This window comes from Neopsephotus bourkii, unplaced genomic scaffold, assembly GCF_033783945.1.
Source record: "Neopsephotus bourkii isolate Nb327-2 ecotype Australia unplaced genomic scaffold, CSIRO-AGI_Nbou_v1 NB_398, whole genome shotgun sequence".
NCBI lineage: Eukaryota > Metazoa > Chordata > Aves > Psittaciformes > Psittacidae > Neopsephotus > Neopsephotus bourkii.
Genome location: NW_026900902.1, coordinates 1,444,255 through 1,470,963, shown reverse-complemented (window position 1 = coordinate 1,470,963; position 26,709 = coordinate 1,444,255). Strand labels below are relative to the sequence as shown.

General features: G+C 40.1%; 1 protein-coding gene across 5 annotated transcripts in view; it reads right to left on the bottom strand.

Annotated features, from left to right (window-relative positions):
• NALCN (sodium leak channel, non-selective) overlaps positions 1–26,709 on the bottom strand; it is a 227,095-nt gene that overhangs the window by 158,622 nt on the left and 41,764 nt on the right. For 4 of the 5 annotated variants that reach the window (XM_061349282.1, XM_061349283.1, XM_061349284.1 and 1 more), the window contains exon 6: positions 24,371–24,525. In XM_061349282.1, coding sequence (XP_061205266.1) covers positions 24,371–24,525 — 155 coding nt within the window. Of the gene's footprint in view, positions 1–24,370; positions 24,526–26,709 lie in introns of those variants that run through there. The other variant, XM_061349286.1, reaches the window with a different exon arrangement.

Below are 26,709 nucleotides of genomic sequence, written 5' to 3'. Positions count from 1 at the left end.
AATGAACCATGTTTTCATACAACTGTTATTTCTTCTTTAAAAATATGTTATGTACGTAGATGCCTTTCACAGTATCATAGTATCACAGTATGTTATTGCTATTTCTGTGCTTCCCACTGAGTAAGATCTTCCCCACTTTTGTACCAGTTTTTGTTGATTTTTTTCTATATCATACTGATGCTCATTATGGCTGAAAGCTCTGCTACATCCTAGTGGTTAAACTTTCCATAGGCAATGCAAACAGTCAAAACAGATCACAGTATCACAGTATGTCAGAGATTGGAAGGGACCTCAAAAGATCATCTAGCCCAATCCCCCTGCCGGAGCAGGAACACCTAGATAAGGTTACACAGGAACGTGTCCAGGCGGGTTTTGAATGTCTCCAGAGAAGGAGACTCCACAGCCTCCCTGGGCAGCCTGTTCCAGTGTTCTGTCACCCTCACTGAGAAGAAGTTTCTTCTCAAGTTTAAGTGGAACCTCTTGTGTTCCAGTTTGTACCCACTGCCCCTTGTCCTATCACTGTTTGCCACTGAGAAGAGCTTGGCTCCATCCTCATGACACTCCCCTTTATATATTTAGATACACTAATAAGGTCACCCCTCAATCTCCTCTTCTCCAAACTATAGAGACCCAGCTCCCTCAGTCTTTCCTCATAAGGGAGATGCTCCACTCCCTTAATCATCTTAGTTGCCCTGCGCTGGACTCTCTCCAGCAGGTCCCTGTCCTTCTTGAACTGAGGGGCCCAGAACTGGACACAATATTCCAGATGAGGTCTCACCAGGGCAGAGTAGAAGAGAAGGAGGACCTCTCTCGACCTACTAACCACCCCCCTTCTAATACACCCCAGGATGACATTGGCCTTCTTGGCCACAAGGGCACAGGGTCGGCTCATGGTCACCCTGTCGTCCACTAGGACCCCCAGGTCCCTCTCCCCTACACTGCTCTCTAACAGGTCGTTCCCCAATCTATAATGGAACCCGGGGTTGTTCCTGCCCAGATGCAGGACTCTACACTTTCCCTTGTTATATTTCATCAAGTTATTCCCCGCCCAGCTCTCCAGCCTGTCCAGGTCCCTCTGGATGGCAGCACAGCCTTCTGGCGTGTCGGCCACTCCTCCCAGCTTAGTGTCATCAGCAAACTTGCTGATAGTACACTCAATTCCCTCATCTAAATCATTGATGAATATATTAAATAATACTGGTCCCAGTACCGACCCTTGAGGCACTCCACTAGATACAGGCCTCCAACTAGACTCCGCCCCATAGACTACAACTCTCTGGCTTCTCTCCTTCAGCCAGTTCACAGTCCACCTCACTACCCGATCATCCAGACCACACTTCCTCAATTTAGCTGCAAGGATGCTGTGGGAGACCGTGTCAAATGCTTTGCTGAAGTCAAGGTAGACCACATCCACCGCTCTGCCATCATCCATCCACCGTGTTATTTCCTCATAAAAGGCTATGAGATTGGTCAAGCATGACTTCCCCTTGGTGAAGCCATGTTGACTGCCCCTCATAACCCTCTTATCCTTGATATGCCTTAAGATGGCACCAAGGATAAGGTGTTCCATCACTTTCCCAGGAATGGAGGTGAGGCTGACTGGTCTATAGTTACCCGGGTCCTCCTTCTTGCCCTTTCTGAAGACGGGAGTGACATTTGCTTTCCTCCAGTCCTCAGGCACCTCTCCCATTTCCCAAGACTTGGTAAAGATGATGGAGAGCGGTCTAGCAATGACCTCCACCAGTTCCCTCAGCACCCGTGGGTGCATTCCATCTGGACCCATAGATTTATGGATGTCCAGATTGCTCAACTGGTCTTTAACCCATTCCTCATCGACTAAGGCAGACCGCTCCGTTGACCTGTCTTCATCTGAGGTCTCAGCGGTACAGGGCTCTTCAGGACTGCCTCCAGCAGAGTAGACAGAGACAAAGAAGGCATTCAGTAACTCTGCCATCTCTGTATCTTCTGTCACCAGGGCACCCATCCCGTTCATCAGCGGGCCTACATTGCCTCTGGTGTTAGTTTTATCTGCCATGTATTTGAAAAAGCTCTTTCTGCTGTCCTTGACCCTTCTCGCTAGCTTTAATTCCAAGGAGGCCTTAGTCATCCTAGCTGCTTTCCTACATCCCCTAGCAGCAGCCTTATATTCCTCCCAAGCGGCCAGCCCCTCCTTCTATGACCTGTAAACTCTCCTCTTCCACTTAAGCATACCCAGCAATTCCCTATTTAGCCATGCAGGTCTCCTGGCCCTCTTCCTTGACTTCCTACGTGTCGGGATGCTCTGATCTTGAGCTTGGACATAAAACCATACAGTAAAAGTGACAGTCCAGAAACCAAATATTCACAAATTGTTCCATTTAAAATGTAATTAACATTTTAAGGGTTATCATATTCAAAACACAAATTTAAGACAGGTTCTCAGCACAGGTATTCTGTATCTGGATTGTTATTCAGCCATATATTAAACACAGGGAATGACTACTAAAATCAAGGTAGTGATGAATCCCTTTGTTAGAGAGAAAACAAAGTATGCAAATCTTCCTTGACACAAGGCATGTAAATTCAGCACTGACTTTCATACACTGTCAATCACAACTAATCGCTTGTTGCATTAACTTTCCTAATAGTCATAGACAGAACAATCTAATTCATTTTGAGTTCACTCATGAAACAGCAAAGGTACCATGCATCATGGCATGCTTAATTTAATAAATAAAAAATGTGTCTGCTTTTTAAGATGATAGAAGTGTGGAAGAATAAAACCATAGAACATATTCATATAGTAACACTTCCTAATCTAGAGTGACCATGATGATATTTGTTCTGGTTTGGCTGGGATAGAGTTAATAGTGTTGTGGTTTGGATTTTGGATGAGAATAAAGTTAGTAACACACTGATGTTTTAGTTGTTGCTGAGCAGCGTTTACACTATGTCAAGGCCTTTTGAGTTTCTCATGCTGCCCTGCCAGCAAGCAGGACTAGGGGTGCACAAGAGGTTGGGAGGGAGACACAGCCAGGACAGCTGACTCCAACTGGCCAATGGGATATCCCACACTGAAGAGAGAAAATCTTCGTTTCCTGAATGGGAGAAAGGAGCTGTATGATTGCTGTTCCATGAAAACCCAAATGATACTCACTCAATGACCTGTTTAGCTATTAATGAGTTAAGTGCTTCCAGGTACCTTTTATGTGCTACTAGCAGTAAAATAATTTACCTACATTGTTGATGCAAGAGAGAGGTTTGCCCGCTAGCCTAAGATGTGCAGTCAGAGAGCAGGCACAAACAGGAAGAAGTGGCTCAGTGTGCTGATAGCTCACTAAATATCACACAGCACCTTTGCAAGATAAGTATATTGTTAATTGTATTTCACAAAAGGCTCTATTAAGTTAGAAACTTCCCTCAAACAACAACATAATAAATGTCTAAGGTGACACTATCTTAAAGATTTCTGATTTTAAAAGAAATGGGTATCAAAAGAGAAAGACATTGATTTTATTTAATTTTTGTGTCATAAGAAACATACATGCATGTCAACAAGAATAGGGCAAAACTTTCTTTTTTCCCTCCTTCAGGAAATGAAAGGTTGAGTTCTTTTATTATTGACTGTCTTAAAGTGTTTGCATGACCAGATTTCTACTGGTTATCAAAAGAATTCTTGGAAGACTAGCACTAATACACTAAGCAGCTGGAAGGTCTATTTGAAGATAAAAATCAAAACTTTTGGCAAGAAAAACTGTATAAACTGCCAGGTAATTTTTTGGGAGGATACTTTCAAAGTTTTAATATTCTCTGCTTAAACTTTGTTTTCAATATTATCTTCTTCTGCAGAAATCCTTTCTGATCTTTATGGACTACTGAAAATAGTTCTACACACCCGTAACAGAAATTTCCTGGATTTATCGCTGTTCAATCAATGTGATTTTTTCCCCAGATGCGCCCTCTCTTTTTTCTCATCATCAAGTTTATCTGCAAAGGTGTTTATACTTTGTGTAGGTGTAAGTCAACTCTGTCCTTTTTCTCAAAGCTGCTTTAATTTCTTATAGACTTTATGACATTTCACATATTTTTCTTCAAAGCTTTTGGAAAACATGGCATTTTGCACTGAGCCATGTGAACATGTGGTTTGAAAAAAAAAGGACTGTATATGAAAAAAAAGTCTTTGGCATTGTTCACTGAAGCAGTTTCCCAAGAAATACAGATCGGACCTACTCCCAGAAGGATTAAGATAAACAGACCTCATTTTCCATGCTAAAATAATTTTCAATTGGCAGAATGAAATCAGAGCTTTTAGGTTTGAAGATGCAAACAAGTGACATGCATAAATTCGGGGATGACTTTTCTGCATGTCATTTACTTCACAGTGACTACCTCTTGGCCAACACTTCACCTTAAAAAAGACCTCTAGAAGACCTTCCTTTCATGGAAGTCAAAGGCTCATCTTATTATCTCTTACTTAAGAACAAAAGCATATATAAGGATAGTTACTGGGGAACTTCATAAACACATCTTGTTACCCCTCAGTAACATATCTGCAGGTCCTGCCATGGCTTGGGTGGAATTTTGTATCATTACATTATGTCCCCATATTTTTTCAGAATAGGAAACAAATCATGACCCTAGCTTGGAAGCTCTGGCAGCCCATTCACTTATTACTTTTTACAAGAAAACTGTGTTAACGATTTTTTTTAAAAAAATGAGGCATGTGAGCTGATGTTCAGATAGTTGACAATAGTCTGATTCTTTGACATGCTGAAGGAGGCAAGTTCAAAATTTCCAATCCTGGCCTGAATTTTAGTGCTTGAAGCCAAAGGGAATTTTGTATTTTCTTTAGTAGAAATAAAGTTAGGTTTCTGGTTCTGAGATTCTACCACATAATTTCCTGGAAAACATAAAAAAAATCCTGGGAAAATAAAACATTTTATCAATATATAGTTTTCAAAACACTTATTAAATTGCATGCCATGTTAAAAATAAAACTAGAGATTGATAACTACACGGTGTAGGCAAGGGAAGAAAGCACAGCTGCTTCCAGACCCATTCATTCTATAGCATCTGGGACATGGGCTTCCTAAAAAGAAGACAAATGCAACAGAGAGTCACAAAAAATACCTGCTTCCAAAACTGACCATGAGGGAGATCTCTTGTGCCCTTGCAATAAAACTCTTTCCACTAACTTTCTTAAGGAACTTGCTAAAGTATTGACTAAATGTTTTCAGCAGGATTCATGTGCTCAGGTCAGAAATAATTGAAACAGAGGGGAAACAACTGCTAGCAGGCAATAGCAAGCACTGGAGTAACTGAGAGGACTGTAGAATTTGTCTCTTTATAGTTACGAATACACTAGATAAGTATCTATACAGAATTACCTAGAGGTGACTGAATCTTGGAGTGGCCAGGCACCGAGTTCAGTCTTCAAACAGATGTCCCTTTGAGGCTCATACTAGTCTTCCCTGATTTTACAGCACTAAAGTAGGCTTTTATCCTTACTAATTATAAAAAGAATTATCCTTACTAATTATAAAAATAATGATATTAACATACATGAAGTAATCTATGTTTGTTTAGGTTGCCCATAGATACTCCTTATCCAAATGCTGCATGTAGATACTAAAAGAAAGCAGCTCAAAGTGCAAAAAGCACCTTGCATTAGAGTTATGCCTGAAAAACTGTTGTAAGAGTGGTGATGCAGAGCCAAATTCCACTGTCTCTGAACCAGCTAAATCATATTCCTCAGCAAAAAGCTCTTTTTTCTTTTTCTTCCATAAAGGAAGCATTCATGAGTCATAGTTTGTAGATCTAACTCCTGAAAAAAAATAAAAAGATGTAGTAATGTGAATTAATGAAATGTTACTCGAGACATGAACGGACAATAAATTAACTGTCTGTAAGGCTCTGAATACTATCGTAGAAGCACCAGAGCCAGACGACACAAAGGTACTAATCTGCTATAAGCTGACCCTGCCCCTTAAAAACTTCCCTGGTTTTGAGGGCTTTACTTGTACCAAAAGGTTGCACACCGGAACCTGTGTTGTTCATCTGCACCCTCACTTATGCCACTGCAGGAATTGTCTGCTCTCCTACCTCCAGCATAAAGTTGGTCCAAAGGCTGGTATAATTTCAGTAGTGCGTGCTGGTAACTCTGACAGTAACACATTCATGTATTCTTCCTCATCCTGAGCAAGCTCTACTGCGGGTCTTTACACAAGTCAAACCATAGCTGAGTCTATTGCAAAGCAGCACTGCTGCGAGCACTTACGTAGTCTGACACTGTAGCTTCTGCTCCCTGATGTTATTTTCCTGTGGATGTGCCTGTACCAAGTGTAGCTCCCTCCAAGCCATACACACTTTCAGTACTATTCCAAATAGGAAACAACCACTATACAGATGGGTATACAACCATTCTGCTCTAAAAGGAACCAGGCCTAAGCAGTGTGAACATGAGTCAGTTGGTCTATATCACGCCATTTGTAGACCAAAGACCAATGCCAAGCAGATGATTTTATTAGTGTAAATCCCATCTCTGACTCAATTTTAGATTAGACATTAGGAAGAAGCTCTTCAATGTAATGGTGGTGAGACCCTGGAACAGGTTGTCCAGAGAAGTTGTAGATGCCTCATCCCTGGCAGTGTCCAGGCCAGGTTGGACAGGCTCTGAGCAACCTGGTCTAGTGGAAAGTGTCCCTGCTCATGGCAGATGGGTTGGAAATAGATGATCTTTAAGGACCCTTCCAACTCAAAGCATTCTGTGATTTTATGATACTATGTTTTCACAGTAAATGGCTCAGCAGCACTGCAGATCAGGAGGATATATGGTCAAATAACTAAGTCCAAATACAACCTCTTGTAGTGGGAAGTTTCCATGTTCACGTTGACAAAAAACGGGAAATACAGACGGTAAGTATCACTAAGCACTTGTCTCTGACCATAAAGACAAAAGGTAATATTGGCATTGAAATAAGTGGCCATAAATCATAGAATCATAGAATAGTTCGGGTTGGAAAGGATCTTAAGATCATCTAGTATCAAACCCCCTGCCATGGGCAGGGACATGAGATAGGCTGATTTTTAGGCATTTTCTAATAGTGAGAGAAATTAAATCCTGAAAGAGTCTTTCATCTTGTTTTGCCTCTTCCATTCCTAAGTTTTCTGAGTTGGGACTTCATACTCTTCCAAGCAATCAATATGGCACAGCTCCCTATGGCATAGGCAAGAGCGTCACTGAGGTTCCTTTCAGCTGAAAAACAAAGTTTCCTCAGTAAGTGTGATGATATAGATGCCGAACAAAACTCTATTAAGTTCAAGAGTCCAGTTGTTTTAAGTAAAACAGACTCAATCCTCAAGTAGCAAATAGCACAAAAATGTCAATTCTTTCCTGACAAAGTGTCCTGGGTTCAGCAGTAGCAGCCATTTTTCTCCTTCTTAGTAGCTAATGCAGTGCTGTGGTTTTGACTTTTGGCCTGGGAACAGCACTGATAACACTGATGTTTTTAGTTGCTGCTCAGTAATGTTTACTCTGACCAAGGACTTTGTGAGTCTCGTGCTCTGCCAGGGAGGAGGGGAAGCCGGGAGGCAGCAGAGACAGGACACCTGACCCAAACTGACCAAAGAGGTATTCCGTACCACAGCACGTCATGCCCAGTATATAAACTGGGGGCAGTTACCCAGAAGGGTGAGATCACTGCTCAGTCAGGCTGGGTATTGGTTGGCAGGTGGTGAGTGGTTGTGTTCTCTTCCCTTGTTATTTCCCTTACCATTATTATTATTGGTGGTAGCAGTAGTGGTTTGTGTTATGCCTTAGTTACTGGACTGTTCTTATCTCAATCTGTGGGAGCTACATTCTTTTGATTCTCCTCCTCATCCCTCCAGGAGCTGGGAGGAGGAAGGGGGGTGGGGGTGGGGGGTGAGACAGCGGCTGCGTGGTTCTGAGTTACGGCTGAGCTTAAACCATGACACAAGGGAAATTTCTAAGAACACTTCTGATGAAGTTATGCAGGAAGGATTAACAGTGTGCTCTGCTCTGGAAGTACTACACAATGTGGCTGATTTGGTAAAGTACTGAGCAACAGCTGGAGAAGGGCATTCTTTGGTTCAGCATCTGGTTTTGTTGCAAAATATCTTGTTTATTTTGAACTGAACTGAAATTCTGCAGTGAAAACTCTTCCTAAATTGCACCTTCCCTGTTGTGGCTGAAGACACTGTGGACATAGGTTCAAACCTGCATCTGTCTGCAGTAACTGAATTGCATACCAAACTAACAGTATCCCCATAATTTGGTAAAAAATGTTCACTATAGCAGCCCTAACCATTCAAACATTCTAAAAACTGCTGTCAGCATAGTGGGTCAAATCTTTTGATGATTAATATTTAACTGAAAGACTGCTTAAGGACCAGAAGAAACTAAACACGCTTCTGCTATGAGTCTGCAGATCCACGAAAGCACGTGTTATGGATTTTATGGCACTTCTAAAATAATCAGAAAAACATCTGGAGAAGAGAAAGACAAGCCAATGGAGACTAGATAGTTTGGTATAGCATAAATCATCACATCTGACAAATATGGCAAAACATTTGAGAAGAGAACAGAGAACAGATAGCTATAGAATCATAGAATAGTTAGGGTTGGAAAGGACCTCAAGATCATCAAGTTCCAACTACTGTAGAGAGCAGATTAACCCCAGTTTGAGTAAGTGAGAAGCTTACTGGATAAAATGATGAGGTAAAAGACTGCAAGACTAAACTGATTGTGAAATTACCATAAAGATGTCCATTAAATTAATCCTACAAGCTTCCCAGAAAAACTATTCAAAACTAGTATTTGATACTCCAAACTTTCTTCAGAAGTTTTCTTAGTGCCCCACTGATTGCAGTCAATACCCTTAGCCAAGGTATTTATTATCTTGATATGTGATAGTGAAATACCTATCTGTGGCTATGGTATAATAATGGCAGAATGCTGACTTCTTAAACGGCTTTCACAACATGCCATTTCCAGTTACTGCCACTATCCCTCTGTGAAACAGCATTACTGCTCCATAGCTCTGTATCAGCTATCAAGGACAAAAAGAAAATATCCAGGTAATGGATATTAGAATTATGATTCTAAATGAAATGTAAAATATTAAAATAGGAAAAAGAAAACACAGTTTGTTCTGGAGGAGAGCATTAAATAGAAATACAACTGAAGCTTTTTTGTTTGAGACATGACGATAGACATATTTAATTAATTGCCACTTAATCTCAGAATTCTAAGTAAAATGCTTAAAACTAGCAAATGAAAAAAGAAATGTAAGAAAAATATTCATATGTAGAACACAGCAAAGTTGGCTAATACAGAAGGATATGCAAGCAGTACACATGCCAGTATAAAAACCATGCAAAACCTGCCACAGGCAGGTAATTAGAAGAAAATAATAACTCAGTTTATCACAGGAGACACACAGAAGTCCTGTTGTGACTAATCTATTTTATTTGAATTTGTCAGCCCCTGGGTAAGTTCTGTCAAGATGAATCAGCTATGTACAGAGTCAACTCCTCAAAAAATAGAACAGATTTCTGAAGGTTTTATCTTGTATGCATTACCACAGAGCGTCTATGCCCTACGAATGGTCAGATGTCCCTCACCCCCCAGTAACTGACAAGGTCTTCTGACAGAAAGTTTGCTGTTTTCACTTCTTTTGAATTTTAGCATTAAATAATTCAATAATTTTAAAAGTGTATAGCTTAGCTGGTCACAGGGACCCAAAGTCATCCAATCTCACTGTAGCTGTTTCAATTAAGTGCCAAAATTGGGAGCTTATTTTGTAGTCCTCTTCACAGTGGAAAGAAAAAGGTGATACTGTGGTGTGGTTTACTCTTTCTCATATGTGAACTGAGACTCTTAAGGCTCATGCTGATTACCTAATCTTAGGATGCATGCACTGTGGTCAAAATCTCCTACTGAAACGAGGCAAAGTGCTGATTATTAGGGTACTCTCTACTGAAAGGTGACAGCAATACAGATTTGTAGGAAAAGTAGAGTTCCAAAGGAATTTTTGGATGAAAGTGGAAAATGTTGACTGCAGTATGGGAAAAGATGTTTCTTGACACTTCCCAAGATGACCAATCATACTTTCTCTGTAGATGGAATAGCATGTCTTCAAAAAGAGTATCATTTGAGTAACAAAGCAATAAAATGAAACTGTGCACCATTTAATGAAGGAGAGTATGTCATTACACATTTGCTACAGGGTACTGCAAGGGTAGCAGCATGTATGAAGTCAGTTACCCCAGATGAGCTGATGCGCTGGAGAGTCACACCTAAGCTGCTGCTCTGTGTGTGTTACCCCCTCTAGACCAACCATCTGTGATACAGATTTTCTGGAATAGCATTGTTCCCCCTTATTCCCCAGCAGAAGTCTGAAAGCCAAGCTGCAAGCTGGCCTGTTATCAAATCAATGGTCTTAAATCAAAGATGATTTGGTAAGCTTCTCTAATTACAGTAACAGAGGGCATGTTGCATGACGGTTGTAGAATGTAGTTGTAGTGGGTGGGTTTGCTCATTTCCACACTCTTTACAAAAATACTGTTTAGGATAAAATAATCAAATCTCAGGAGGCAAAGTAAAAACAATGTGTCCTGTGCATTATGCAAGTGCTGAAGGTCAAAGCCTGTAAAAACTGGTCACATACTGAAGCTCTCCTCTGAAAGTGAAAATCTTCCACTGTGAAAACAATTACCTCTATTACCCAGTAACTGCAGCTTTCATTATGCAGAGCTATATTGTCTTAATGGCACTGACTGATAATTAAACTGATAGGATCTAATTTTCTTGGTATGGAATGACAGGTTTCTAATTGCCTAACTTCATGCTCTGCCTATTGGCTAAGAGCTTCATGCTCTTTAGCTTGGCTGAAATTAGTCACGCCTTTTGTTTCAGGGCTGTTCACACTACTGTCAGACCTTTAAGTCCTCTTTCTATTTTTTTCACAGTTCTCTGTTCCTTGTCAGACCGTGAGCTGTTATGTAGCTGTCCCTGCAAGTTATGTTGCTAAGTCTTTCTTCAATTATCATGCAGAGTGCAAACTGGTGGGCTTAGACGTTGTTTTAGCTTCAAGCAGCTCTTTCTATCTACTTTCTTAGTAAAGCCTCATTAAGAAGATGGTCTTAATGTGCATTTATTTCCCTTTGACCATGACATTCCCAGCACATGCGTCCCCTGCTTTACTTAGATTCTCAAAGTTATCTGACCCTTTGGTTAGTATTCTGCATTAGAGGAAAAAGAAATGTCACTGTAGATAATAAACATGAGTGTTTTAACTCACACTTCCATAGGAGTTAAAGTAAACAGCAGCAGTACAAAAGCAAATTTCCTCCTTTGCCTTCACAAGGCACGTATCATCTCAAAATCACACCGTGAGGCCTTGCTATGCTGGAGCAAGGAGCAGCAGAAAGTACATATGAGAAGGTCATCCGTGAAAATAGAACTTAACACTACATTTACCTCCCAATCTGCAGGAGTGGGCACTGACATGCTGCACAGCCTCTGGCAGTTCAGTGCAAAGGCTGCCTCTGGTAGGGGTGTTCTCTGTAGCCTGGGTTCTGCAGAGCCAGTTGCAATGTCTCCAGCACCACCTTCCTCAGAAAGCTCCATTCCAGGACTCCTTAAAGCTTTATGTTGGAGCAAATCATTCAGCTCTGGGGCCCCCAAAGTAAGGAGGACATGGACCTGGGGAGAGAGTCCAGAGGAGGGCCACAAAGAGGATCAGAGTGCTGGCACCTCCTGTGGAGACAGGCTGAGAGAACTGGACTTGTTCAGCCTGAAGAGAAGGCTCCAGAAAGACCACATACCAGCCTTCCAGTACTTAAGCAGGCCTACAAGAAATCTGGAGAGGAACTTTTTATAAGGGCATGTAGGGATAGGACAAGGGGTAATGACTTGGAACTGAAAGAGGGTAGATTTAGATTAGACAATAGGAAGAAATTCTTCAGTGTAAGGGTGGTGAGATACTGGCACAGGTTGCCCAGAGAAGATATGGCTGACCCATCCCTGGGGTTTTTTTTTGTTATTATGCTTTTGAACTCCTACTAAGCATAGGGGAAAATGTATATAGAAGTTAAGACTATTCTACTTGTGATAAATTAAGAAACAGTACATGAAGTTTTATGTCAATAAGGGATTGATATGTCTTGGGTGATACAGCTTACAGTACAGAAAAGCATAACGAGATGCAATTAAAGCTTGCATTTGACTTTCCTCAACTTTCATTTATTTTATTTTTTTTTTATCCTTCTAATAAGACTGCCTTTCTGCCGCATTTTGCTCTTCTATCTCTTCAGCTTATTATCGATGACATTATGGTACTCTTCATTGCAAGGTGACAGCAGTACAGATTTCTGGGAGAGGATAACCTCAAATAGGCGAAGTCCCTCCCCTCTACTCGCCTGTAGCCATCTGGAATATTGTCCAGTTCTGGGCCCCTCAGTTAAAAGGAAGGACCTGCTGGAGAGATCCAGCGCAGGCAACTAATGATAAGGGATACACCAAAAAACAACAAAAAAACCAAAAAAAAAAACAAAACCACCCCACAAAAAACAAAAACAACAAACAAAAAACCCCAACAACACCACCCAAACCCCACACAAACCCCACCCAACACAGGTGTTCCTGCTCCGGCAGGGGGATTGGACTAGATGATCTTTTGAGGTCCCTTCCAATCTCTAACCTACTGTGATACTGTGATACTGTGATACTTACTTTAAAAATGAAAACTGGTTCAGCACGCAAAACATTCTTCCTGCATTCCCAGGTGCAGATGGGAATGAAAGAGGGAGTGAGAGGAGGAAGTACACAGCACAGACCTCAGACAGAACATTAAATTCTGTGTAGCACACCATAATGACATGAGTGACAGATCAAACTATACACACTGTAGAAAGATGGCTATCAGTAAAAGATCCACAATTACAAACAGAAGTGAGAACAAAGCATTCTAGAAAGGTGTTTTATTCCATTATAAATTCAACTATTTAGCTGGTGAAACCAACACAGAACACCCTGAAATGGCAGGGGAAACTATGTTCCAGTAAATTCTCTCAGCAGCAGCAAAGTTTTCTTTGACTCTCAGTACAAGACAACTGTACTAATCTATTCCCATTAGTTTCACCTGATCGCCTGGTTTAATGCAAGACTCAATTACTTTGGGATGAACACAGCAATAAATTAAAATTCTGGTGGGCTGCTCAAATTACTCTAAGTTTCCAAAACTCTACAACTTCCCACATACCATTTGTTACCGTAACAGAGCTAATTCAATGGACATTATTTGTGCAATTTTTTGTGTCTATAAACCATTACTTAAAAAAAGAGAAAAAAAGAAAAGAAAAAAAGAAGTCGTCTTCACTAACTAGGCAACTGAAATGGCCTCAGTGAGAAAAGTGGCAAGCACGTAGAAATATCAAATAGTTAAGGGACTTAACTGGACCATCCCATGGTGTGTTTGGTTTGGGTTTTTTTTCAAACTGAGGTCACTTACTGAGATGTCTAAAACCAGAAGCATTGTCTTAGTATCCTTTTTCGAACACCTGTGGGTTTAGGTATCTCTGTGCTACGCTTCCAACAGAAAAATACGAAGAGCTCACTGTGACCATCAGTAACAGCCAATACCTACATGTCAGTCATGCCCTTGGACTCACTGAAAATGAATGGCTGAAACTGTTTTAACTGATCAAATAGTAAGTTAATAATGATATTAACTGCACATGGAACATAAGCATTCAACAGAGAAGTTTTCCTGAGGAAAGGAAAAAGTGGTAACTCAGCCATATATGTAACATAAAAACATGGAAAGCAGCACATGAATAAGGCTTCAAAAAATTCATGGTTTGGCAAACAGAATGAAAGCCTGTAATTTCTGAGAAAAAAGTCACCAAGGAAAAGCTACCTTTATTTCTTTGGATCATGACAAGAGTCCCTAAAACACTGTTCTACTTTATGCATCAAGAAAATTTCAGTGAGAGGAAAATTTGATCTAAAAGATATTATCCTGTATCCTGTACAAGATATACTACTAACAACACAACCAAGTGTAAGGTAAGATGGACAGAGCTTTCAATACTTTCAGACTCACATGATGGCAAAAATTACACATTCTTCTGAAGACCATAATGGAAAAGGGCATTTGTGGGTAAAAGCCCTGTAGGAAGATGGTGATTGTGTTTTCTGAGGCTAACCCTCCACACAAACTGACATTTGGAAACTCAAAGGAAAAAGTAACTAAACACTGAGTAATAAAAATGAGCTGAGGGATGAGGAAAAAGCTGTCATGTTTTCTACCTTGACTTCAGTAAAACCTTTGACACCATTTCCCACAGCATTCTCCTGGAGAAACTGGCTGCTTACAGCTTGGACGGATGTACTCTTTGCACAGTTTTAAAACTGGCTGGATGGCCAGGACCAAAGAGGTGTCATAGAGTAAGATCAGGTTAGTCTAGCAGGACCTGCCATGAATGCTTGTACAACTTTTCCTAATGAAATTTGTTTACATTCAACTTCCAACCACTGAATTTCATTAGTGCTTTTCATGACAAATAAAAAGAAATCCCAAATTAAAAACAAAATTCCCAAAGCCTTCCGTTATTAAACTCATCCTAATGAGAAACTAAACATGTTGTAAGCAGGGCCTTAAGAAGCTGCAACCAGTTAAAACATCATTGTGCCTTAAGCCCAAACAGGGATTTATTAGTTGATTCCCTTTCAACTTGTTCATTATACCTAAGGAACAAACTGAACTTATTTAACTTGTTCACATAGTTATGCTTCACTCCTCACAGCATTCACATCCTTCATAACTAGAAATATTCCTCAAGAGGAACAACAGAGTGAGGATTGCAAACTGTTCTCACCTGCACAGGGCATATGAACCATTTTCTTTACTCCTTTGTGCTCACCAAAAACATGTATAAGTTTCTGAAGTTTCATGTCTAAGCTGACATGCCTGTTATTTAGATGCCTTCAGTGTGCATACCTGGCAAGCTTTTGATAGCAAGGGGCACACCAGAGCAGGGAACACTTTTTAAGGGACTGGAACCCATGGCTAAGCCCATCCTGGAGCAGAAAGGATATTTAAGAAGGAAGCAGCACCAGCACAAGAAACAAGGACCAGCATTGAAAAAAACCTACTATGCATCTACCCCAACTTCCTGCACCACTCCCCACCTCACATGCTGCAAAAGCAGAGTAGGGACTAGGAATGGGGAGAAGAGGTGTACGGATTGAAGTTGAGACAAAGGAGGAAAGACGTTTCCTCTGACTCTTTAACTGTTTGTCTTCCTTGCTTTTTAATACCTGGATGAGTGATTATAAGCTTGTGTTAACTGATAGTAAAACATCTAAGCAAAATCCCCTTAGTGGAGACTCTCTCGCCCACACCAGTGCCTCAGCTGTGATTGGGGCCCTATTGCTCTCCTTCTGCAAGGCCAGTGAAGGAATTCCAGTGAGAAAAACAAAAATCTATCACCATGTTTGAACTAATGATTTTTACTGGTTTCTCAATCACTGGACTAATGGGGCATGCTTTAAGTCATTTTAGCTCACAAGTTTTACCACTAGATAGTCTGAATGGCTTCCCTAATTACAGTCTGGCACCTTCACACATTAATGTTGCTATCACTTGTCATGTTACCACATGATAACTCCACAGTCCGCAATCATGGATGAAGGCCTTCTTATTAGGCACTTTATATGCAAGTGCCTGAATCAAACAGCTGTGTAAGTGGAATAAGATTAGAACTGTTTATCAAAATACTTAATAATACCATGTACTTGCTAGGATAAACAGCATTAAGTCTCAATACATATACCAAGCATACATATAATCTGTAGAATAAAAAAGTCTGACTACAAACTTTTATGAAATCATTACCTCAATCTTTCAACCTTTAACAAGTACAGTTAAATGGAAGCTCTGACTTAACAATTACATCCCCTCAATGTTTTCTATTATCTCAGATACCAAATATCCCAGAGTCAAGGAATCCAGGCTGTGGCAGTGATGCTGATCTGCATTTCTGAGCATCTATGTTTGTGCAAAACAACACTGTCTTCATTCAGGTGGAGATGACTGTATGAAACAGCAGTGGAGGGAGGCAGGGGGCTGAAAACTCCCTTACAACTGGTAGTGGAAAGGATTGCAACTCCTACTTTGAACAAATAACCTGCAAATACCATTTTTCTTCTGTTCATCAACTCACAATTCACTGTTCCTCATTGACCTTGAAGTCTCAGAGCTGGCAAAGTAGGCAGTTGCCTAGGACAACTCATCAGTCATAATCTACCTGCCTTTCTTGCCCATGTCAAGGATCTGGAAAGATCAAGTGGCTGCTAATACTGCCACCAAGAGACAAGCAGGCTGTGTCTAACGTGGCCGTGGAGTGACAGGGAAATTAAAAGGTCAGCCTGTACCACTAGTGACAGGTTCTTTTCTTCATCCAGTGGTAGCAGGAATGGCCAGTTGGATTTTCAAGTGTTTTCTTTTATGTTGGTATGTCTTATTAACATTCAGCCACCTAAATATTAAAGATGGTTCTACACATTTTTGTGTTAGATAATCCATAAAGAAAAACTGAAAATAATTTCACAAAAGAATAAGAGCAGGTCTTTATAATACCCCCTCTAGTCACCAGTCTTATTTGGTTGCTTTCCTCCAGGGCCAGGAATTCTTGCTGCTGCAGACTCAAGAGAGGAAGGTGGTAGGGAGCATGCTTTGTCCCAGCTCCTGCATGACAGCGAGTAGCGCATCCTTCCAGAATGCAGGTAGGTCTTCACTTTAACCACTGCACTACTATATGAAAAAGTGGGTCACTTCTACTTTCTCTTTAAGAACCTGTGTCAGTCTCCTTCAGCCAAATTCGTAATACAGGTGTCCATGTAAACAAATGGACAAGTAGCTCTGAATGCTCACTGCTTCTAGGAGTACCTAACACATCTGATTTAGGCTGACTTTTCAGCTTTTATTCCAGACTGATATAAGCATCCTTCCTCCCTTTCCAGTTTGGCTTTCATGTGTCCATCAGACCTCATCACTCAGCACATACTCAGCCACTACGAATTCTAATCTTACAGACTGGTACACAGACTCTGGGCAACATGAAATCACTCATGAAAAATGTACTTTAACAGATTCTGGCAGTAAGCCACAAAATCCAGATTCACATCATACTATTTTAAACTTAACTCCTTTCTTCTGAACAATGGACTTAATGCCACCCCAATCTTCTTCCAGTCTAAGACCAGTGCCTTCACAATTTGAACTGGTTGCACCCTTGAAGTATTTTCCCCATCATAAAATAACTAATAAGAGAACCAATTAACTCCCATGTGTTGTAGACAAAATTTCAATTAATGGGTAAACAGAGGAGCAATTTTGATCCCTGTACAAGGCTTATAGTAAAAGAACACCTATCAGTGAATTAAGGAAGTTGTCTTTGGTCCCATTATGCTTCCTTTCACAAACATTAAATTAGGTTCACTTTTCACAGTGACATATAAAACCTTTTTTTCTAATTACCAGTTTCAAAAAGGCTCTCACCTGTAGGCATGCCTACAGTATTTAAAGTCTGTGTCACATGTTGTAAGGGAAAGGCCTTATAATGAAAATGAGAAATATCTGGGACCTAAAGCTCTGTTGGTATTTCACAGCCCATGAAATTAGATGATTTTGCTGCCTCATTGTGCCATTTAACAGTGTTCATTTCTACTATAAGGCAAGCAAGCTTTAATAAAGATGCAATATTTTGCATACCTTCTTCAAAGCACTCCTTAACATTGAAATTTCATTATTTGTCTCCAACATACAACATGCATGTGTTTATCTCCTATATTTAAACTGGGCATTAATATGGTAGCCTTTGTCAAATACTTCTGCAGGTATGAGATGTAATTAGTATCATTTAATAGGGTACTGGCCCTAGCAATTGATAGAGGGGTTGATGATACAGCATGGAACAAGATCTTTTTCTCCTTTCAGAAGAAGAAAATGCCATGAAGCTTAAAACTTCTCTTGCTTACTTTGTAGGACATTTTTTAACTTGAAGTTATCTTTCATTAGGGACTTCCCTTTCCTTTTGAGTATTTTTGAAGCAATATGTAGCACTGTAAATCACAAAAGAAAAAAATTAAAATTCTCTAGGATTACATGAAGACTAAAATCAGTAATGTAGCTGTAAGTGTACATCTGTAGATGATTACAGATAATTGCACCCATGAGGCACATGGAATGATTACTAGCCAGATGTTACAAAAATTTGAATGCAAAAAGATCTGTACTGTGTGGAAAGCACAGGTAAGGAGGAAAACGGCTCAGGATCCTGCAACAGCAGGGGTTCTGGCACATTTGTATCTACATGGCACCCTTTCCAGCAGCGCCCACATAGACACACACCTCTACCAACATACTTAGTGTGCCCCTGTTAGCAATTACTGACATGTTAAATATTGACTAAAGGTAAAGATGGGTACACACTCAGATAAACAATGACATGGAAGACAGAAGTACTTAACATAGCTCTTCAATTGCCAAGTTTTGCATGCTCTTATTTAATTCAACAATTGTATTTATGCCTTTTAGATATATCAGATCCAAATACTTGCACAAATACAATCATATACCTAATGAGTTGTACAATTACTGGGGCTTATTCACAAAACAAAGGTCATTTTTTCCCCAGTATTTAGCTCTACTTCTTTTACACGCTTCATGATACTGTTATGCTATCAGCTACACCCTATGGAATTAAACACAGCCAGGAAAACCACAGAGAAGAGGAGAATAAAATCAGAAGAAATAGCCCAGCTGTGAACACACCTGATGCTCTCAGCAGGAGACAAGGCTGAAGGCTGTTCTAATATGAAGGAAACATCAAACATTTTATAAGAGCCTGAATAAAAATCAGCTAAGAAGTCAGAGAAAGAGAAGAGTTTGACAGTACTACAGAGCTACTGTCAATAGTAAGGAGCTTTGCCACCCACATCCATACAGTTAGCCAAGCCTTTCATTCATATCCTTTCGCTTACTCCCACTCAGCCCTACAGGTAGTATTCAAAAAATCTTTTAGGCATCCTGATGGATAAAAGGCTTCGTTTAACATGAAAGCTCCCCCACTTTATGAGAACAACACCTACTTAAGAAGTCAAGTTTTGTGTCAAACTGTTGGAAATAGTACTCGGGTTTCTACTGAGTTCATGAGCAACTTGGTAGAAGAAAGCAGTAACTTCCTGTAGCCTCCCATCAGATGCAACCTGCAACATTTGAAGTCACCTCACCTAGGGAGGACAGATTATTCTTTCTCTCCTATTCCTTCCTCCCATTTCAGAACTTCAAAGAGAGAAGGATTCAAGGTATGGAGTCCTTAGCTAACTGGCTCTCCACTCAAATGTTTCATTAATTCTCCAGCTTCACAAGCAGTCCCAAGGCAGACTGTTGCTCGTAACTTTCCTAGAGGTATTGCCAGACAGAACTGCCCCAGATTTTACTGACTTCACTCTCATTAAAGATTACACTAGTACAGCTGGCTAAACCAACTGGTGTTAATTTCATTCCACATCTAGTATAGAAATACCTACACTGAAAGAGAGAGGCAATAACTGTAGATACATGCCAATGTGCTCCATGTTTGAAAAATTACCTTCACAAACACCAAATGTATTATATTCTTAATATATATTCAGAGTGTGCAGACACAGGACAGCGTATGCACAAATCTTACTGTATGGTTGCTGAATGGAAGCAGGTTTTGTAAAGAGAGGAAAAGCACCTAATGGTCTACAACTTAATTTTAAAAGGCTTTTAACATTGTCTCACAGTGACAACACACCAAGACAACACAAAGAAGTATGTGTTGGTGAAATATTGCTAGGTGAAACTACTCTGTGATGGGTGCTATACCATTTGTTAAGTGTCCTTATGAGCAGCTACTAGTGAAACACTGTCAGAAAGGAAGACTGTCAAATAAGGGTCCAACAGAGTCTGATCTTGGTCTGGTTCTATTTTTTTACTCTTGACAGGGAAATGATACCCATCAAATTTCAGTAAAAGTAAGCTAAGAGGCACTAAAAATATTCAGAAGGAAAGATTTAAAATTCCAGAAGATCTTTGCAAATAGAAGAAATAGTCTGGGAGAAAAGGTAAAGGATCAGGTAAACAAATAAAAATTGGGAAATCGCAATGGCAGCTCTTTTAAAAGGAAACAAGGGCTGTAACAAATCAGAAAAACATATGAATCACCCACAACATGATGTTCTGAGAATGGAAAACATCTCACTAGGATGTAGAAAGTGTAATAGAGCTTAAAAACCATGTAAAGTAATGGTTCTACTGGGGAATTCTGCCAGTGCTGCACTTTAACAAAGAGGTGTATCAGCTAGGGAAAGTCTAGAGAAGGACAATAAGAATAATTTAAGGTAAAAAATGTGAGGCCTATAATGAAAGAAATTGCAAAAGAGAAAGATTCACGTTATACTTTAGGAAAATCTTCCTAGAGTACAGACAATGAAGCAGTGCAACAGATTGCCTGAAAAGATTGTGAAGTCTGCTTTGCATAGTTACAGGATGTCTTAGATTATCTTGACAAGCCACATTGATCAGTAGTCTGTAACTGTATTCTTCTTTAAACAATACAAACATACTTGCATAGAAACAGACAGAACAGAAAAACAGAACACCAAAACTAAACTAAAAAACATCAAAACTAAAAATCGAAAAAAATAGGAAATAATTATACTGCCAAGTACTAAAATTTACACTACCATCTTTCCAATTTTCATCCCTTTAAAGCCAAAGACATATATAAAAGCGGGAGCAGGATATGGCCAAAATTAAGAGATTTTTCCAAATATGAAACCTCTTACTTGGCATAGCCCTTATAGTATAAAAACCTCTATTAACTTTTATCTGATTGGGACAGCTTGGTCTTTACCCAGTAATAAAATTGTAAAAACGCCTAACAACCTTTTCCCTTAAAGAGAAGAAAAATAACAGAAACATTCATAGCTTGTACTTATGTACTGCAAATTAAGTGATACTAACTATGCAATAGCTGCCAAACTGTTGGTGCTCTTGTGATTTTTCTAATGACAGATTTCAGGAACCAACAATACAGGCTGCATCACAGTGCCTGCAAGCAAAATATCAATGAATGCATACAACACAATAGTATAATTACACAAAAACGACCTACTGCATTACTTACCTGTTAACTACACACAAAGGTGCTACACACAAAATGGGGATTTATAAAACAAATTTGCTAGTTATAACCCTGTTTATAACATTCATAATTTATCTTCTTTAATATTTTGTGGTGAAGTGCTGGGTCTTAGCCAGTATTTGAAAGTTTAGTAACCAGCTTTCAACTGATATTCAAAACTTCTGGGTACAGTACCAAGAGGTGTTATATCCTGGTTATCTGTTTGTAGACAAAAACAGTGTATCAGTGACAAGTCTCACGCAAAGAGTTGTGGTCAATGGCTGTGTCCAGCTGGAAACCAATGAGTGGTGTCCCTCAGGGATCAGTGTAGGGACCAGTCTTGTTCAGCATCTTTGTCAGTGACATGGACAGTGGGACTGCGTGCGCCCTCAGCAAGTTTGTTGATGACACCAAGCTGTGTGGTTTGGTTGATACGCTGGAAGGAAGGAATGCCATCCAGAGGGACCCTGACATGCTTGTGAGGTGGGCTGATGCCAACCTTGTGAAGTTCAACCAAGCCAAGTGCAAGGTCCTTCACCTGGGTCAGGGCAGTCCCAGGCACAGCTACAGGTTGGGCAGGGAAGAGATTCAGAGCAGCCCTCTGGAGAAGGACTTGGGAGTGCTGGTCGATGAGAAAATGAACATGAGCAGGCAGTGCGCACTTTTAGCCCAGAAAGCCAAGCACATCCTAGGCTGCATCAAAAGGAGTGTGACCAGCAGGTTGAAGGAGGTGATCCTCCCCTCTACTCTGCTCTCGTGAGACCTCACTTGGAGTATTGTGTGCAGTTCTGGTGTCCTCAACATAAAAAGAACATGGAACTGTTGGAACAAGTCCAGAGAAGGGCCACGGGGATGATCAGGGGCTGGAGCACATCCTGTATGAAGGTAGGCTGAGAATGTTGAGGCTGTTCAGCCTGGAGAAGAAAAGGCTGCATAGAGAGCACATAGCAGCCTTCCAGTATCTGAAGGGGGCCTATAGGGATGCTGGGGAGGGACTCTTCATTAGGGACTGTAGTGACAGGACAAGGGGTAACGGGTTAAAACTTAAACAGGGTAAGTTTACATTGGATATAAGAAGGAAGTCCTTTACTGTAGGGGTGGTGAGGCACTGGAATGGGTTTCCCAAGGAAGTTGTGAATGCTCCACCCCCGGAGGTGTTCAAGGACAGGTTGGACAAAGCCTTGAGTGGCATGGTTTAGTGTGAGGTGTCCCTGCCCATGGCATGGGGGTTGGAACTAGATGATCTTAAGGTCCTTTCCAACCCTAACTCTTCTATGATTCTACGATTCTAAGTCTCCTAAGTCTATTAGCAACCTCTGATCTTTAAAATGCCACACTCAGAATGAGATACTGACAAAACGCAGGACTGCAACTCCAGAGACCACAGCTTGAGCCCTGCTTTTTTTCACCAGGTTTGCAGGCACTCTTGGATAAACTATTTCACCTGTCTTTGCCAACTTGCTTCCATCATTAAAAACATACTGGCCTCCTTTATTATGCATTCTGAGCAACATTCACATCATCTACCCACTTAAACTGCTCTAAGGCATTGCAACTACTTTTCCCTGGTGACCGGGGAGGCTGCTAGAATAACAGCCTTCAATGCCACAAATAATTTTACGTGTCAAGATAAAAAGGGTGATTTCAATCTGAGGTGTAATTTTTCTGGTGCTACATCTATCCCACGCTACCCTGCTAAACCACCTCAAACTAGAGAACAGGAGCCTGGAGGTTTTTAGCTTCAAGTCTGAACTCAGCTGTTGTTCACCTGAGCATGGCAGCATGCCACTAACTTAGGAATCTGAGAATTTTCTCAGAGATCAGACAGGGTTATCCTTTGAGATATACTGAAGAAAAAAATATATAAAATATAGGTACTATCAGTAGTGCTATTCAGCTAGCAGTACTTGTAAAACTGATATGCTTCTGACTTACAGAAGAAACAGAATGGAGTTTGGCTGAAATCGAGCTTTTCTCCCTTCTTTCTCAGAAGAAAACAGAAAGGACACAAATGACTGGTTTTGTTCAAAAAGTATCTGGTATCAACAGAGCACTTGTCATAAGAGGACTCTGAGACTGTTTCTTGTAACTCTTAAGGCTCACTGTTCATATTCAGCAGCCTGGGAACCATCTGAAGTGATTTCAGCTGCAAAGGCTTTCGATATTCAAAACATTTTTTTGGGTTCCAGTCATTCAGTCATTAAATGTTTTTATTACCTTCAAATTCAGCTGGAGCCAGGATAACTATCTAGAGCTCAAGCCAGAAAAAGTGGAAAAATAAAAGCTTATTAGACTCAGAGAGATGCATCAGAAAGACTACAGCCTGCAGCCATGTTTTGCCACTTGAAGGGACTTCCCTACCTGTGCTGAAACAAAAATTTATAGCTGCAGGCCTCTGTTGGACTTTCATCTGTTAAATAAATGTGAGATATAACCACAGTGTTCTGACAGGGTAACTTCACATTTTCCCTTTGGATACTGGTCTTGCCATGGCTGCTGCTGCCATTTTTCCTGAACTACTGTTCTACACTTGTTTCCCCATGATGATGGCATGACACACTGCAGCAAGCAGAGAATGTACTCTCCTGTGACTCTGAAGAGTCTTTTACAAGAAAAAAAAAAAGCACCTGTATTGCAAAATCTGAGTCCAAATCATTTTTCTGGGTGATGTTCTGAATGACACAATTTTGATTAAGATGGTCACAGATACACATAACCTCATTTTCTCCATCCCACCCCCCAGCTTCTCTTTAGTACCAAGATTATCAAAGTAATTCTGGGTGGGGTTTTTTTGCATAGGAATTACAACTAAAATTAGAGAACTAGGATGGATTATATACTCTAAAATGAATCATAAATAAATCACAGAAATTAGTCATCACATTTGTTGGTGATAATCAATGCCTGACTCTTCTTAAATAAAGACATTGTTTTAAAGTTATTTAAATCCTGGGATCCCAAGCAATGTAAAAATAGATGATAACTCTATCATTCCAAAGCAAATAGCAGAGATTCTTTTTCTGGCATGTGCTCCAAGCGGAAAGACTGATTGCACTCAGTATCTTTTCAGCACAGACATGAGCTATATGTTCTATTTATTCATAAACATTTTTTAATGGATACTGAAATTGATTTTATCAGTAGGACAGACCTATCTCATTAAAGCCACTGTAGCCCAGCTCTTGCCTGCTTAGTCCCAGATCTTCGAGGTCCATGCATTTAAATCCAGGTGGGCACTGGTAACCTTCTTCTAGCTCTCTTGAACAGTGGGTATCTGGGATAGCTAAATTATTCCAGGTAACATTTCTGTGAAAAATACAAAATTAAGGTGTTACATAAATTTAGCCTACAGCAAAACTAAATACTTGAAAGCAAAAGGACTAAAGTGAAAAGTACAAAAGTACATCAGCTATTATTTTTGCTATTTAATGTTCTTTGGTATATGTAATTTTCATTAATTAAGCACTTACTGTAAAGGGCAAGCTAATTGTCTCTGAAGATTTCAGACTTATGTAATGATAGTACAAATACTAATAGCAGAAGTTTCATACTAATGCCTAGAAACCCCATAAAAGATGGAGACTCTCCAAGACAGAGGAGCTAGCATTCAGCTGCTCCAACTGCTTTTTAATGCAATTTGGACACTTACTGCTTCAGGCTCCTTTGCAGACCCTAACAGGGTGTTCAACTGCAGTCAATACTGTGACTTAAGACTTTCACAGATATCACCTGAGCTAGTTTTGACATTATTTGAAAGGATCACTGTAGATGACCCATCAGCCACCTGAGTATGTATTCAGCTTATATCTTGGTCAGGCCAGGTTCCCACCACAGATGAACAGTTACAGTCACAGGCAAGAGGTCAAAATCACTACATGTTTAGTGCAATTAGCATCTAGGTATTACTGTGACTGAAACAGATCTGATTTATTTTTTGGTCAGTCCAGTCATGATTTGGCAGAACACATGAAAAAATTTGAACAGGTTTGAACTGGTTCAAGCTGATTTACGTTGGTAAACATAACACTGAAAAATAGGAAGATCATGAGACGAGGGGCAGCACCACAATACAGTGGCCATATTTTACTGTTGTCAAGAGACTGAGTATCACTTGTCTTGCTGGAGCTGAGCTGCCGGAGGATCTGTCATTCTGCACCACAATGGGAATTCAGGTAGGTTCAGCATTAAGAGACGTAGAAACTAAAAGGAGAGGGAGGACAAGTCTGTAGCTCACTGTCCTGTTAAATCTGTGCCTGTGGCATGCACACATGAAGCTGGGTATCCAAGTACTCCCAAATTTCAGTAAGAAGCTCAGGCAGTTGATGCTATATTTACAGTACCAAATTAATAATTGTAATACATAATCCTTGCCAAGACCAAACACTTGTAGCACCATTTCCCATGAAGTAGTTTAATTAAAAGGTAATGTTTCTATGGACATTAAGAGGAACCATTCTATGATTATCAAACTGTCCCACTCCACCCTGAGCAGGCACCTATTAAAGTCTACAAAACAACACAGCACAGTATTACAGCACAGGCATGAGGATTCATGTTACTTGTGCTATGAGTCAGCTGGTTAAACCGCACTAGAAAGGTTTCAGTATGACACAGCTCCAACTGTGCTGAAATGGCACACAACTAAGCAACATCCATTTTTCTCCTTGCTTGTACTCTCTCTTCCAGCAAATGAAAATCCTGATTTTTGTTCAGTCCTAGGGCAATTTCAAATCAGACTTGAAAAGCTAATCATGGTGAGTTCTGATCTGAGAAAAAAACAGTCAATAGCATTTTCCATTCATGTTCAGGTTGATTCTGACTTCCTGGTCACAGCACAGACTTTTGATATAGAAAAACTCAAAATGAATTGCTGAAAGTTACAAAGAAAATCTTGTAGTATTCACCCCATTATCCTGAGGCTTCTGACCAGTGCCTTAAAAATCATCATTTTAATTAATCTTGCTTGTCCAGGTGAAAGGTGAAACTTTTCACTCTGCCCTTTAGTATAATTAGTGTCTTATTGTTCCTTGGAAAGTCCTTACAAACTAACTCACGGATGCATTTTGACAACTAAACTGGGTGAACAGAAGCTTTAATTATTTTTCTTGCTTTATGCACTGCATGTGATAGCAATAGATTAGTCTAAATCTGTCAGTGTGAAACGAAAGCTTCCTACAAAATTTTCCTAGGCAATTTTAAATGCAGAGAAATAACTGCAGTTGCACCCATTCTGTAGTCATTTTTTCATGACACCTGAGAGGTATGCATATATGCATGGATGCATACATCCACACAGACACGTACGGTTCCAGCTGAAGTTTTAAAGGAATACCGTGCATAAATGGGAAGACACATACACAGGTGTAAGTCTACTCTTTTCACCTTTTTGCAAATATGCTCAGCATATCACTCAAGGATGTAAAAATTCATCTGCACACCCTAATTCCTTTATATAGGACTATGTTAATTCATACCCAGTTGTATGCTTTA